The following is a 15,862-nucleotide window of genomic DNA, read 5'->3' as shown; positions in this document are numbered from 1 at the left end:
ATAATCCTTTAACTGAAAAAGGAGAAGGCATTGTTTTTGATATTTCTGATTTAAATGTTCACATGTCAGAAATGTGTGCGTGTGTGTGTGCGCGTGCGTGCAATTTCATTCACGTGCTTGTGTGTGTGTGTGATTGTGTGTGTGTGTGTGCGTGTGTGATCAATAACAATCTTGTATTTTTCCATGTCCACTATCAACACTTTATATCGGGTTGATTACATTTAAAATATAACAATTACCCTTTTAGACGAGGTCTTGTAATGTTTGGATTCCTTACCCGTAATCTCCATTAGTGTCAGTAGAAGTCTTCATTGTCACAGCCCTTATCATCAAGAGATGAGCTGGAAAGGGCGCGAGGGGGCAGCTTGCCACCGCCAACACTCACTGACGCCCAGGATATGTTTGGCCAGTGGAGGACTACATCTCTTAGGGTCTGTGAGGGCCAGCTTCTTGGTGTCTAGGACCATATTAGGGTGTATGAAGGCTGGATGAGTCTTACTAAAAGACAGCTGGTTGTGTTTGCAGATGAGCTCTGTGGTCCAGCTGAGGGCATTTGAGGGTGAAACAAGGGTCTTTTAGGACCTCGTGGTGTCTTAGGACACAATGAGGGACTCTAAACGCATTCAGTGACAGTGTGAGTTGAGGGTGACTCAAGATAATCTGTGTTTCTCTTGAGGGCATGACTGAGGTATCTGAAGGCATGCCAACACACCCAGAGGCTAATTGGGAGTGTCTAGGAACCAATTGAAGGTAGAGGCAGCCTAAGGGTCTAAGAGGGTTGGTTTGTGGGAGCATGTTACAGGGGATGCTATATATGTCTGTAAAGGCCTATGTGAGAATGTTCTAAGGGCATGCCATACAGGGAGGGCACACCAACAGGCTTTAAGAGCACAGCTGAGTAACTCAAATATCAAATGATGTTGTCTCAGTGTAGGCTGAGGGACAGTTTGGTGTGTCTAACGACTAAATGGAGGTGTCTAAAAGGCAGGCTCAAAGCCTGGTGGGGGCCTCGGGGGGTCCGATGAGGGGTCAAAAAGTGGTCTTGTGGTGTTTTCAGAAAGAGTCAGGTTGGCCAGTAGTTGCTGAATCTCTGAAGGCTTGTTAGAAAATCTGAAGGCAAGGTGTGAATCTCTCGTGGATACCAGGGGGCTAACAGATTGATAGATGTGTTTGAATGTGAATTCAGGGTTGTCTGACAGAGGGCTGACTGGGGTATGTATCAGTGGCGTTACCGGAATGTCAGCTCAGGCAGGGCCTGCTAGTAGAGCCTGAATGTATGCTGAGATTTTCCAGGGGCATCTGTGGTGTCTAATGATTAGCTGAAAGTTAATTGACGGCTGACTGATGTACCTGATTGCCACATTGGCCTTTCTTAAACACAGCTACACTTTAGGGTTTCTGAGGGCGTATTGAGGACATCTAAGAGCTGTTCCAGAGAGTCTGTGGTGGACCGAAGTGTAGCTGAGTGTCTGCTGAAAGGTGTAGTGTCACTAGGGCATGGTTGAAGGATCGCTGAATACCTTCTGGGAGTGTCAGAGTATCTGCTAAGGGTCTCTGAGCCTAAATGCCATAGAATGGTGTCAGCATAGCTGGGTATGTCTGATAATCAGCTAAGGACCTCTAATGATGAGATGACAATCTCTGGGGGCTATCCACAGGTGACTGAAAGCAAGTCGGAGAGTTTGTTTCCAGTAGAATCATCATAAGGGGATGGGCATTTGTCTCCAGGCATTGTGCCTCTAATAGCCCAAGGAAATGTTTGGGGGAAAAAACAAGTGCAGGTGCACAAAATATTTCTAAGGAGTCCACTGCCCTCTGCTATGCATGGTTCCACATAGTTCTATCACTACCTGAATGGACAACGGCCAAAGTAAGATTGCCACAAATGAGTGAAGTGAGGGTTTCTCCTACTTAAAAATGTTGGAAAAATGACATAGCGTAGAACATTTTAAAACTCAATATATACTTACATCTAATAGAAAAGGCATAAGATTTAACAGGGCACTCAGAAAGGGTACTCATGAAATAGTTCAGTACTTTGGAGAAGTGTGGCTCAGGGGTTAGAGGCAGCAGACCCGGAAGCTGAGATCAGTCCTGGACCAGGGTTCAATTCCCCGCCTCGGCGGGTCTTGGGCTAAAAATTCCACGGACTCGATAATTCTCGCCCTGGTGCCTCCTCGACTTACGGGTTCACACTCTGCGACTCTGGGCAATAGCTTGCTTAATCTCCACAACGGCCCCTCGCGGCGGGATGCCTGACTTTCACCTTGTGGATACCCTGCTATCTCACAGGGGAATACCAGGAAGGGTTCCCTAAGCAAGCGCCGGGACACCCACTGCGGGTAGCTGTGCGCTATATAAGCTCAACTACATTTACATTTACATTTATTTGTCCGGTTTGAGGAGAGGCGAGGTACTGGGGTAGGTGAAGGGATGTACGACATTACAACGCATGCTTTTACATCACATGCTTTTACAACGTGAGTTTCACAATGCATACCATTACAACGCATAGTGCTTTGGGGCGCTGGATAGTGAATTATTTAATTTACTATTCTAACTCCAGTCCCCGTCGATAGTAGGGAAGGTGTTGGATAGTAAATTAAATATATTCCCTATCCTAGAGCGCCCCCCAGCGCAATGCGTTGTAATGGTTTGTGTTGTAAAAGCTGCGATGTAAAAGCATTGCGTGGTAAAAGTTGCGTTGTAAGTGATGTTTCCCAGGTGAAGTGGTGCTATGTCATTTGTTCTACTAGTACCAGTGGGAGACGCCACAAATAAAGGGTGATGAGGCGGGTGGAGGAAACGTGTGAGAGGAAGCAGGGAGTCACGTAGAGGGTAGAAATAATAGATTTTTTTAAAAGTTACCTTTAGCTGCAGCTGCCTCCAGCGTAGCATCGCGCTGCCTCCCCTCTTCCTGGGTCCAAGCCGACCCTGGGACAGACTCCCATCCAATCCAGTGCTACAGGCAGCGCAGGGATTGGCTTGAGCAGGCTAGAAAGACACTCCGCTCAGGGAGTCTGTGGGTGTTTTTCCAGCCCAGCTGCTCAATGCAGCTGGGTTGGAGAAACCTAGGTGCGCATGTGTATTTTGGTAGGCCTGAGACGGCTGGCCAAACACACTCAGGAAGTGCACGTAGTACTCCTCCTCTCTCTCCCATGCCTAGGCCACGCCCCTCTGCCTACAGCACTGGCTAAGAGCTGGCAAATATAAAATAAAACGTTGCAAGAACATTGTTTTATTTTACATTTGCTGGCTCTGAGCCAGGCAGTGGGGCGATGCTCCTCCGCATTTACGGAGGAGCCACTACAGACTAGTTCAAGTAAAAGATTAAAGTTGCCTAATAAACTATCAATGAGAAGGCAGACTATATTGTTGTCCTCTTTCTAGCATGGAATGGCAGTCATGATTAGCATAAGGAGTCTTCCAGAAACATTGGTACTATGTAATAGCAGAGCATTTAAGTTGTAGGCAGCAGTGGCTAGTAAAATTTGAAAGTGGTGAGGCAAAGCGTACAAAATTAACTTACTTTTTCTCCCACTTGACTACTTGAATTCAAGGGAGTTTGAAAATGCCGATCTCCCTTTTCTCTGAGTACTCGAGTACAGTTCGTGCCTCCTTCTGTGTGATTCCAACTGCCACCAAAGAGTTGTGACGGGAAAAAACATAGCCAATTACAACGCTGCTTTCATGCTATTTATTTCACACACAAAGCTTGAAATCAGCATCCGGATTGGCTGGACGGGCCAAACCAGTGCTCCTTCTGAGTACAGGGGAACGGGGTCTCTGTTCCCATAATGCTCTCATACAGGGCAGATTCTGAGGGCAAATGTGCACAAGTAAGATTTGCCACTGTTAGAAATGGGGGTCTCTAGTTGGTAGAGGTGGGTACCTTTGACCAAATAGGGACCCTTGCGTCTAGTCAGAGTAAGGGGGTACACTGCTAAAATAACCCCTGCTCACCCCCTTGGTAGCTTGGCACGAGCAGGCAGGCTTATCTCAGAGGCAGTGTGTAAAGCATTTGTGATCACATACAGTAACCCAGTGACAACACTACAAATTAACACCACACAAGTTGTAGTATAAAAATAAGTATTTTTATATAGACTTTACACAAGACCACAAACGACAAAAATCCACAATACTGTACTTTAAAAATGGTAGAAATAGCTTAGTTCTCTTTAGGTGGTAAATGCAACACTTTAAGTTCAATATACCTTTGGATGCGTAACGCTATACAACTAAAGAGTTGCAGGGAAGGTGATGCGTTGGTTCCTTACACCCAAGAACGATGATGCGTCGGTTCCCTACTGCTGCATAGGGGACGGTGATGCCTCGGTTCTTCACAGCGTGGGGAGGTGATGCGTTGGTTTCTTACTGCGCTTCCGTGGCGATGCAACTCGCAAACGCCGTGATGCGATGAAGATCCAGGGCAATGAAAACAAAATGGCGTTGTCTTCTTGATGCGACAATGATGATGCGATGCGTGCACGCCCGACGGCAGTACGGCGACTCAACAAATCTTCTGAGCCGCGACAGGCCCTGCGACACGCTTCTCTGGTGATGCGACGGTATCTGCTGCAAGGGCGACACTCTTCTCCGGTGATGCGAGGCACTTCGGCGATGCGACAGCGGCAACACCCTTCTTCAGTGATGTGACGACTGCGGCTGCGGCGGCGACACACTTCTCCAGTGATGCAACCGCATCTACTGCGACTGCAACACTCTTCTCCGGTGATGCGAGGCGCTCCGGTGATGCGATACGGCAGCAACAACACCCTTCTTCAGTGATGCAATGACATCGGCTACGACGGCGTCATGCTTCTTCTCTGTGAGTCGCGCTTTCAGCTCCCTGCGACACACAGTCTCTCAGAAGGCCCAGCACAACAGTAGGCAAGGGAACTCAGGGGAGCTGGTTGGTGAAGTCTGTTATCCCTGAGACTTCAGCAGGAGGCAAGCTCAATTACCAAGCCATTGGACATCCTTTACAAGTAGCACAAAATTCCTTTCCCTTTCTTTGGCAGTCAGGCAACCACTGCAGGCCAATCCCCCTAACAGCACTCAGGATAGTCTCCTCCTTCTGTTTCTCTCTGGTTCCTCTACTCAGAAAAGGTTCTTCTTGTTTCCCAAAAGTGATCTAAAGTTCTTGGGTCTGGGTCCCAATATTTATACTAGCAAATGCTTTGTCCTCTGAAGGCAGACGGTCCTGTACACAGTCCAAACCGTTTCTGTGCAGTCCTGGAGCACTTTGTTGATAAGACTCCTTCTTTCTTTTGACAGTGTGGCCCAGGGACACCAGGCGCACCACAGGAGGTGGAGCCAGCATTGTGGAAGGGAGGCACAGCCCTATTCAGGTCCCAGGTGCACTCCCCCCACCCATCTACATGCAGAGAGCTCTATTCAGCCCTGTGCTGACTCACCGTGTCTTCTGGAATCCCCCAGCCCCTGTCACTCAAACTCCAGAAAAGGAATACACAACCTAGCAGAGGCAGGTTTGGACATTTAGGCAAGAAAATACCTACTTTCTAAAAGTGGTATTCTCAAACACAGAATGTTAAAACCAACTGCACTAAAAGATGTATTTTATCATTCTGAATTCTCGAATTTCTACCTAGTTCCCTGAGTCAGTTTGGAGTATAAGATGATATAATCAAACTGCCCATTCTGGCCTAGGGGGAAGAGGTAGCCTTGCAATAGTGAAAAACAAAAATGGCTATACTTCACTATCAGGACATGCCACACACATCAGGGCATGTCCTACCTTTTACATACAATGCACCCTGCCCCTGGGCCTACCTTAGGGGTGACTAATATGTAGAAAAGGGAAGGTTTAAGGACTGGCAAGTGGGTGCACTTGCCCAGTCAACATGGCAGTACCAGACTGCACACAGGCTCTACAATGGCAGGCCTGAGACACACTTTACATGCTGCTCCGATGGGTGGCACAATCAGTGCTGCAAGCCCACCAGCAGCCTATGATTTACAAGCCCTGGGCATACACAGTGCACTGAACTAGGGTCTGACAAGTAAACCAAATAAACCAAATAAGCCATTCATGGAGTCACTAATCCATACATCAATTTACCATAGAGTGAGCATTTGCACTTTAGCACTGATCAGCAGTGGTAAAGTGCCCAGGGTCATAAAAACCAAAAGAAACAGGTCAGACAAAATACAGGAAGAGGGCAGAAAGTTCAGGGAAAAAGTGCCAAGTCCAACACAACCCCCTTCCAGCCAAAACACAGGGTAGACCAATCACTACCCTGATGGGCTTCTCTGCTTTGGGCGATAGAACATGGACCCTGGCCCGCAACAGCAGGGGCCTATTCCAGTTCTACGCCAATCTGAACCTTTTTGGATCCCTCTGTCCATACCCTCAGGCCCACCATGCTAACCCACGGGGAACCCTTCTCCTCACCTATGGACACCATATGTGCAGCACCTAACCTTAGCTTGCTCACAGGTGTGTCCCAATAGACAGACAGAAAGTCATAGAGGCCACTGACAGTAGTCAGTGATGAGACCCAGGCCTTATGCCTCTCAGGGGCTCTCAAACACCTGTGGCGTCAGAGATCGGGGGGCAATAGTCCCAGGTGCTTGGCACCCATTCTCCCTCCTGTCAGGTCAGGTATGACATCCTGCCACTGACCGATCAGCCTCAGGCCTGTACCCGGTGGCTGGACAAGAGACTGGGGTGGGCTCTCTCATACCTGTTCCTCCTCCTTGGTGCTCTGTACCCTCCCACCTGGAGTGGTACCCCCTTCCAGAATTGTCAGGGTGCCTGTAGCAGGTGTCCTGCACAATTCGCCCACCAGTTCAGGGGTTCTATCCTGCAACTGGGCTTCCCGGTCAGGGAGGACACCCTAAACCTGGCCCTCCAACCTAGGGTCTAAACCCTCCAGTTGAACCGAGGTCAGAGGCGAGGACTCCCTCCATCTGCATCCCCTTCCAGAGTACTGCACCTCCCCATCAGGGGTGGTACCCCTAGAAGACCAACCGGTCAGGACACTGTTTACAGTTGTCCCACCCTCTAGGTCGGACAACACCTGACCCTGGCTTCCTAACCCAGGGACCAACCCCTGTGGTTGAACACTTACCCGGCGCACCAGGACTTCATTGGGAGCACATATGCCCCCCCCAGGGGTGAAACATAACATGTGTCATGTGACAGTCTGCCTGGCACAGATCTCGAGACTCCTGTCCATCTGACAGTGCATGAAGATACCTCACGGCAGAAGTGGTATCACCATGGTCACTCCTTGGTGACTCAGCCCTTCTGGCTGGCCCCTGACCCACTGGTTCTTCCACTGGGAACTTTCCCCCCTCTCACCCCCCAATCTGAACTTCTGAACCCTCCACTTAAGTGTGGCACTGCCAGACACCAGAATTGATGCAGGCCTGCTTACAGACACTCCCAGTTCACCAGACACTAGGGGATCCCCCTCAACAGGCGGCCCATCAGGGCAGCCTAGGCTCCCCACCTGGTGTTCCCTTAAAAAAACATCCAGGCTCTGAGAATGGGTTTCGGGCACCTTGGGGCACACAGCCCCACACTCACTCCATCCCCACTGAGACAGGATGTGAGCCCCTACACCGGGACCTAGCTGGGCTACTCTGCACCTCTTCTGCCACTCTGGGTTGGAAGATATCTGAACCACTCCTCTTAGGATCCCTCCCCAATGCCTCTCCAGGCCTTCTGAAATCTACCAAAAGGTCTGCCTCCAATGTGAGCTTCCTGGGGTCAGAGAGCTCACTCTCCAACAGGTGTTGGCATAGCTCTGGAAAATGGGGACTTACAATATGCTCTCCCACAATTGGATCACACAGCCCTCTACAAGAGTTAACCAAGCGATCTTTCACCTCTCCAACCAGTGTCTCGCACACATACTCCACACCGCTCTCTTGAGATTGGCAAGACAGTATCTGACTGTCTCTGTCACTCAACCGACACTCTCCTGAATGGTCTTTACACTCACATACCAGGACTTCAACCTTGGGGGAACCCCTCTCACTGTACCTCTCATCTAGAGTCAGTAGAATGATTCTCCCACCACTAGGACCATGAACCCCTGCATCAGTGTCCCCATTTACCTCAGAGACACTGCGCACTACTGGAGCTACCTCATGTCCTTTAACCTCCTGGTGTATGTTAACCCCCTCCTTCAAGTCGGGTGTCAAATCTCTGGGTGTGTGTACTACTCCCTCAGCACTAGAAAATTAAATTTTGCTGCCACCATCTGAGTTGGATTCCACCTCCAACTCAGCAAAGTTCACTTCCTGAGCTACATACATTTCCTTTTTTTGGGATGCGACACTCATGGCCCCAAGCCTCTCGAGCTCCAAATCAAGCTCCCTCATTCTCAACTCATGCTCAAACTGCATCCTCTTTTCCTCTAGGGCCAATTTCCTATTCTCCAATTCCAACTGTCCACCCATCTTGAGCTTGGCCAGCTCCATTTCGTGCATCCTATTTTTCTCCCTGTCCTCCAGCTCTTCTGGGGACAGGCCCTTGGCAGAAACACTGCTAGCTGCTGGGGAGGTGCTCACCTCCCCCCTGGACCCAATGGCCCTTCCAGTGGCCCCTCTGCATCTTCAGTCCCCACCACATGCTCAGGGGTACTTCTTGCTTCCACCCAGGGCCTCAGCGCCTTTTGTAACTCATCCTTTTTGGTGAGACCGGTCATAGCAACTTTAAATCTCTTGCAGAAGTGCATTAGCTGTCTCACATTATAGCTTTCTAGTTTCTCCTCCTTAAAATGCTTTACTCATTTATTTATTTATTTATTTATTTATTTTAAAAGTTTTATATAGCGCGAACAAGATCTTTAGGGTGGGTACACGAGGGAACATAGTATGGAAGGTAAGGTAAGGCAAGGTAGGTCAATGCAGTAGTACAAATAAGAGGGGAGAAGAACAATCAGTTAGGTCAATATTACAGGTAAAACACATGTGCAAAGGGATCAAACAAACAAATAATATAGTTCGACGCAGAGTCTTAAATGGTGGGTAAACTTGGTAGTTCTTGTCAAAAATAGAAAATCCGAGGAAAAACAATCGACCAAAATGTATGTGGTTGTGTTTGGTCTGCATTCACTAGTAGTGTTCACCAATCACTGTATATGAGTCACAAATGCAAGTCCAGAATCCCACCGCTGACAACCAATGTTAGAATTGGGGGTCTCTAGTTGGCAGATGTGGGTACGTTTGACCAAATAGGGACCCTTGAGTTTAGTCAGGGTAAAGGGGTACACTCCTAAAATAACCCCTGCTCACCCCCTTGGTAGCTTGGCACAAGCAGGCAGGCTTATCACAGAGGAAGTGTGTAAAGCATTTGTGATCACATACAGTGACCCAGTGACAACACTACAGATGGACAACACACAAGTTGTAGTATAAAAATAAGTATTTTTATATAGACGTAACACAAGACCACAAACAACACAAATCCACAATAAAAATGGTACATAAAAAATTGTAGAAATAGCTTAGTTCTCTTTAGATGGTAAATGCAACACTTTACGTTCAATGTTCCTTTGTATGCGTAATGCCATACAACAAAAAAGTTACAGGGAAGGTGATGCATCAGTTCCCTACTGCTGCGTAGGGGACGGTGATGCGTCGGTTCTTCTGCGCGTGGGGAGGTGATGCATCTGTTTCTTACTGCGCTTCTGTGGTGATGCGACACACAAACACAGTGATGCGATGAAGATCCGGTGCAATGAAACAAAAATGGTGTTGTCTTCTCGATGCAACAATGACGAGGCGATGCGTGCATGCCCGACGGCCATGTGGTGACTTAACAAATCTTCTGAGCTGCAACACGCCCTGCGACACGCTTCTCCGGTGATGCGACGGCGACTGCTGCGACGGCGACACTCTTCTCCGGTGATGCGGGGTGCTTCGGCGATAAGAGACAGCGGAAACACCCTTCTTCATTGATGCGACAACAGCGGCTGCGGCAGCGACACGCTTCTCCAGTGATGCGATGGTGTCTGCTGCGACAGTGACACTCTACTCCAGTGCTGCAAGGCGCTCCGGTGATGTGTGCAACTGCGGCAGAGGCAACACCCTTCTTCAGTGATGCGACTACAGCGGTTGCGACGGCGTCACGCTTCTTCTCCGTGAGTCGCGCTTCCAACTCCCTGCAACACACAGTCTCTCAGAAGGCCCAGCACAACAGTGGGCACTTCAAATTTCCAGTAAAGGAATTCAGGGGAGCTGGTTGGTGAAGTCTGTTATCCCTGAGACTTCAGCAGGAGGCAAGCTCAATTTCCAAGCCCTTGGAGATCCTTTACAAGTTGGTGAAAGTAGCACAAAGTTCCTCTTCCCTTTCTTTGGCAGTCAGGCAACCACTGCAGGCCAATCCCCCAAACAGCACTCAGCTTAGGGTAGTCTCCTCCTTGGGTTTCTCTCTGGTTCCTCTCCTCAGCAAAGGTTCTCCTTGTTTCCCAAAAGTGATCTAAAGTTCTTGGGTCTGGGTCCCAATATTTATACCAGCAAATCCTTTGTCCTCTGAAGGCAGAGGGTCCTGTACCCAGTTCAAACCTGTTCTGTGCAGTCCTGGAGCACTTTGTTGACAACACTCCTTCTTTCCTTTGACAGTGTGGCCCAGGGACACCAGACACACCACAGGAGGTGGAGCCAGCATTGTGGAAGGCAGGCACAGCCCGATTCAGGTCCCAGGTGCACTCCTCCCACCCATCTACATGCTCTATTTAGCCCTCTGATGACTCACCCTGTCTCCTGGAATCCTGCAGCCCCGTCACTCAAACTCCAGACAAGGAATACACAACCTAGCAGAGGCAGGCTTGGACAGTTAGGGATGAAAATACCTACTTTCTAAAAGTGGTATTTTCAAACACAGAATGTTAAAACCAACTTCACTAAAAGATGTATTATTTCATTCTGAGTTCAGGCATACTAAACTCTAATTTCTACCTAGTTCCCTGAGTCAGTTAGGAGTAGAAGATGTTATAATCAAACTGCCAATCCTGGCCTATGGGGAACAGGTAGCCTTGCAATAACGAAAAATGAAAATGACTGTAGTTCACTATCAGGACACGCCACACACATCATGGCATGTCCTAACGTTTACATACAATGCACCCTGCCCTTGGGCCTACCTTAGGGGTGACTAGTATGTAGAAAAGGGAAGGTTTAGGGACGGGCAAGTGGGTGCACTTGCCCAGTCAATATGGCAGTACCAGACTGCGCACAGGCCCTGCAATGGCAGGCCTGAGACACTTTACATGCTGTTCCGGTGTGTGGCACAATCTGTGCTGCAATCCCACCAGCAGCCTATGAATTACAAGCCCTGGGCACACGCTGTGCAACTGTACTAGGGTCTGACAAGTAAACCAAATAAGCCAATCATGGAGTCACTAATCCATACATCAATTTACCATAGAGAGAGCATATGCACTTTAGCACTGATCATCAGTGGTAAAGTGCCCAGAGTCATAAAAACCAACAAAAACAGGTCAGACAAAATACAGGAGGAAGGCAAAAGTTCAGAGATGACCCTGCAAAAAGGGCCAAGTCCAACAGCCACAGTGAAGCTTAAGGCCAATCGGACATTCTCACTTCGTGGCAACCATCAGGACGGATGATATCACATGGTGCACTATGACAGGCCAACGCCTCCTCCCCAGACAATACTGCACGTACAGAAATGCTGCCAGTCCTGAAGGTACTGATCATTATAATAAATGCTCACATTAGGGGAGGGCCAACACTCCTTAAGAGTAACTTCCCCTGGATGTAGGCACAGATTCTGAAAGATGCCAAAGAATGCAGCGCAGCAGCCAAAACTGTTGCGCTGTGTCACAGGGAGAGAGCAGGAGAGTGCCATATTCACAGAGATATGGCTCTCTCCTCCCCTCTCCCTAGCTTTGGCGCTGATTTCAGCTGTTGTGCGCCAGACACACACCTTAGTGCTAGGGTGTGTGTGTGTGAGACTTCCACAGGTTTTGTACAGGAAGGGTGCCCTTCCTGTACAAAATGCTATGGCTAGACCTTCCTTAAAGCTTCTCCTACGTTGTGTGTGTGCTGCACAGTGCAGCACGCATGCAAAGTGAGAAAGAAAAGGAGAAATGAAAACATTTCTCTTTTTAACTCCTGCTTTCTAATGGCTTTAATTTTCGGCACTAAACCCTGTCTACTCATGTTAGTAGACAGGGTTTAGCATCAAACATTATGAGTGGTTGTATGAGAACGCCCATGCACCCCTCATGTAATGCCCCCTTGACTCAAAGTAAAGTGATATAAAAATTTATATAACATTGTCTACCCAGGTTCTGAGGGTTACTGAGTTACCCCATTACAAGTAATGGATATCAAAGTAAAGTGAAGCAGCGTTTTGTTCTGCTTTATGTTACGTTCCCACACAATGCAACGCTAATGTCAATTAGTGTTGGCTTGTTAATCCCAAAAAAGATTTAGCATTGGGTTAGCATTGCAAATGTAACGCTAACCCGACCTTTGTGAATCTGGGACGTAAAATACAAACATAAAGACGTTTCAATAATACATATAAAAACAAAATCAGTTCTAGTAGGGAAGGTGCAACAGCAAATATATATTTTTATTAGCCCAAGTTCATTTTGCAGCGTTTCCGCCACGCTGTTTTAATCCATGACAGTGTATCAGAGGGTGTCAGGCAACACATGACCGAACACAATCAAAGGTGGAATTAAAAAACATTCTTGCAACCTGTGTCACCTGTTGCAGTTCTGAATTTAAATAATATGTTATCGCTTTGATACTAAAATAAAATCGCCACTGCGTTGTAAGGGGCATTCACTACACATTTTTCACTGCTGCTCCATTTAAATACATTAAATAGTTGAATATTCACTTCAAAGATAACCGGAATTCTTTGCGGTTCTTGTTACTTTTATATACTTGAAATGTGTAAAATCCATGAAGCACAGGTAAGACAAGATGTGCTTCATATAAGTGCTAAACTACATCTCTGTCAGAGTGAAAAAAGTTTGTCAATTGTCTTTGCCACCAGCAGCGAATCATTTGTCTTGCTGCATGGGTGCCCCTTGCACTTGTGAGAGGATGGGCGAAGGATGAACCCCCTTTCACTATGTGACAGGGAGGACTAAATTATGCAGCGGGCTTAACTACAATATACAACGAGAAAAGGGCAATTACTTGCCGTGAAGCAGGACTATTTCACTATTTTGTCGAGAAAAAAAACTAACGCTGCACAGCAACACACGTGGGAGCTTGTTTAGTAGGTTTAATTATTTTGAGCTAGAAACCTTTTTTTAGTAAGATCTACAGTTTATGCAAAGGAGGATACATTATGTTGCAAGTGTGGCAAACACCGCAGCCATGTTTATATTTCCTCAAATGCAGTGCTGTCTGTTGTATCTTCATTAAAATAATTGATGAACCAAAAAAAAAAAAACTTTCCACGTCATTTTAAAATAGCGCTGATTTAGAACTAATGCTGAAGCGTTAATGTTACTCTCTGAACTTTAAAACCTTAAATGCGCTTCGCTGCATCGCATTTTAAAGGCGATTTCAATTTGACACGAGTAATCCCCATTTAATGAGTAATTGCCGTGTGTAACTACGTATTGGCATATACTTAGCTGCCTACACCTCGCGCTAAGCAGAACACAGCAACTGAACTGCATCGCAACTGAATTGTACCTTTTTCGAAAAATGCCGTCTCCGACCATCTTTGCATCATGACGAAGACACACTGCTCGTCACAGCTCTCTTCCTTGCGCAGCGACGCTTTGTGACACCGCGTCACCACGTAATCCACGTACTGCGGCGGCCATCTTGGATCTCCATAGAAACCATCCAAACACATTTTATCGTCGGCTGCTCTCAACTTTAACTGCAAATAAACGCGACAACAGTTTCAGAGAGCGGCAACGATTACAAAAAAACTGATAAAGGTGCAAATCCACATATATTTTAAGACATTAAAAACAAATTATACAAGCAAATAAAACGAAGGCATTTTGACATCTAACAACAATAAACTGTGGATGAAATAAGATACAACTCAGCAACAATTCAACAGTAAGCTGTATTGATGAAACGCTGACAACGGTGACTACGTTATTTATTTTAATTAAATTTTATTTCTAATATAAACAGTGTTATACTTTACACATTTCAAATCTTGTATAAACATGGATATTTCTTCTTCTGTGGTTGCTCCTCCCAAATTTCTACAATGTCCTGGTCCTCCAGTTATGAATTGGGAAGATTGGTCAGAGTCTTTTGAAACCTATTTAGAAGCAATTGGTGGTGATGTATTTCTACCGTCTAGAAAATTAGCTTTATTGAAACACAATTTGGGAGTTGAGGGCAGGAAGGTTTTAAAAACTTTACCTGTAAACAATCGTGTTGTTTCAACAGTTTCTGACAGTGATCAGACAAGTGAAACTAGTGAAACAAGTTCAAATGATACATCTGTTGACATATATTCTGAAGCTTTAAAAGCTTTAGAAGAAAACTATGGGAAGAAAACTAGTATTGTTGTTGAAAGACACAAATTTTTTTCTAGAACACAGTTGCAAGGTGAAAATGTGCAGCAGTATGTAGCTTGTTTAAGAACATTAGCTATCACTTGTAAATTTAAAGACTTACATGAAGAGATCATCAGAGATCAGTTTATAAATAGAATTAGAAATATAAAAATTCAAGAACGCTTGCTTGAACTCAAAAATCCGTCTTTGCAGAAAACACTGGACACTGCTAGGAAAATGGAAAATACTTCCCATTATGTTAAAGAATTGAGCTCTGTACCACAAAAAGACAAAGACGAATCTAGCAGTATTAATGCTTTGAGTAGTGGTTACAAAAAAACAGAATTTAAAAATGACAACAAAAATATGAAAACTAATGCTTACAAAAACAAAAACAGTTTTAATAAAAGGATATGTTTCAGGTGTGGTAGTCAAAATCACACTGCAGAATTCGTTAAATGTCCTGCTAGTAAAGTCACATGCATTAAATGCAAGAAGATTGGTCACTTTGCCAAATGTTGCAGAACAGGTGATAATAGCAATTGGAAACGATCTGTTAATCTAGTAGAATCTCAATTAGATAGCGATGACGATGAAAATGATAGAAGTGAAAATGATATTGAAGTAATGGTGCTGTATGATGATTCTGTAAATGATATTTCTGAAGATTACTGTCCTCCCAAATGTGAAGTACTGATAAACGAAGTATACATGTCGCTCTGGGCAGACTCCTGTTCGCCATATACTATCATTGACAAAAACATGTGGGAAAATGGTAACAAATACACCTTGATATCATCTGATGTTCGACCCAAAGGATATTGTGGAATAAAGTTACCTGTAATAGGTTATTTTGAAGCACAATTAATCTTTAAGGGGAGATCTTGTTCAACCAAAGTATATGTTGTCGAACAAGGTCGACCATTATTGAGTTGGAAAGATCTTAAAAAAATGGGATTGTTATTAAATCCCAATCATCCTGATCAAGTGGTATTATATGAGGATTATAATGAGCAGGTATTATTAACTGGTGGAGAATCTTCGTCCAAATGGGAATCAGTTTTTCCCCAATTGTTCAGCAAAGATTTAGGATGCTTAACCAAATTTGAGCATAAGATAATATTGAAAACAGACAGTGTACCTGCAGTACATAAAGTAAGAAATGTACCATTTGCCTTAAGAGAACCTTTAAAAGAGGAATTGAATAGATTATGTGATGCTAAAGTTATAGAACCCATAGAGGCCTCAGATTGGCTTAGTCCTGTTGTTTTGGCTCGCAAACACAATGGCAAAATTAGGATGTGTGTTGACCTGAGAGATTTAAACAAAAATATTTGGGTTGACCGACATCCTCTACCACA

At 45.8% G+C, this 15,862-nt stretch overlaps 1 protein-coding gene across 3 annotated transcripts in view; it reads right to left on the bottom strand.

Annotated features, from left to right (window-relative positions):
* LOC144827208 (uncharacterized) overlaps positions 1-15,862 on the bottom strand; it is a 576,624-nt gene that overhangs the window by 539,260 nt on the left and 21,502 nt on the right. For all 3 annotated transcript variants that reach the window (XR_013610078.1, XR_013610079.1, XM_078685602.1), the window contains exon 2: positions 13,669-13,861. Coding sequence is in view for 1 of the 3 variants with exons in the window: in XM_078685602.1 (XP_078541728.1) it covers positions 13,669-13,861 (193 nt within the window). In the remaining 2 variants the exon portion in view is untranslated. The remainder of the gene's footprint in view (positions 1-13,668; positions 13,862-15,862) is intronic.

This window comes from Lissotriton helveticus, chromosome 4_1, assembly GCF_964261635.1.
Source record: "Lissotriton helveticus chromosome 4_1, aLisHel1.1, whole genome shotgun sequence".
Lineage (NCBI taxonomy): Eukaryota > Metazoa > Chordata > Amphibia > Caudata > Salamandridae > Lissotriton > Lissotriton helveticus.
This window is presented reverse-complemented; position numbering and strand designations above follow the sequence as displayed.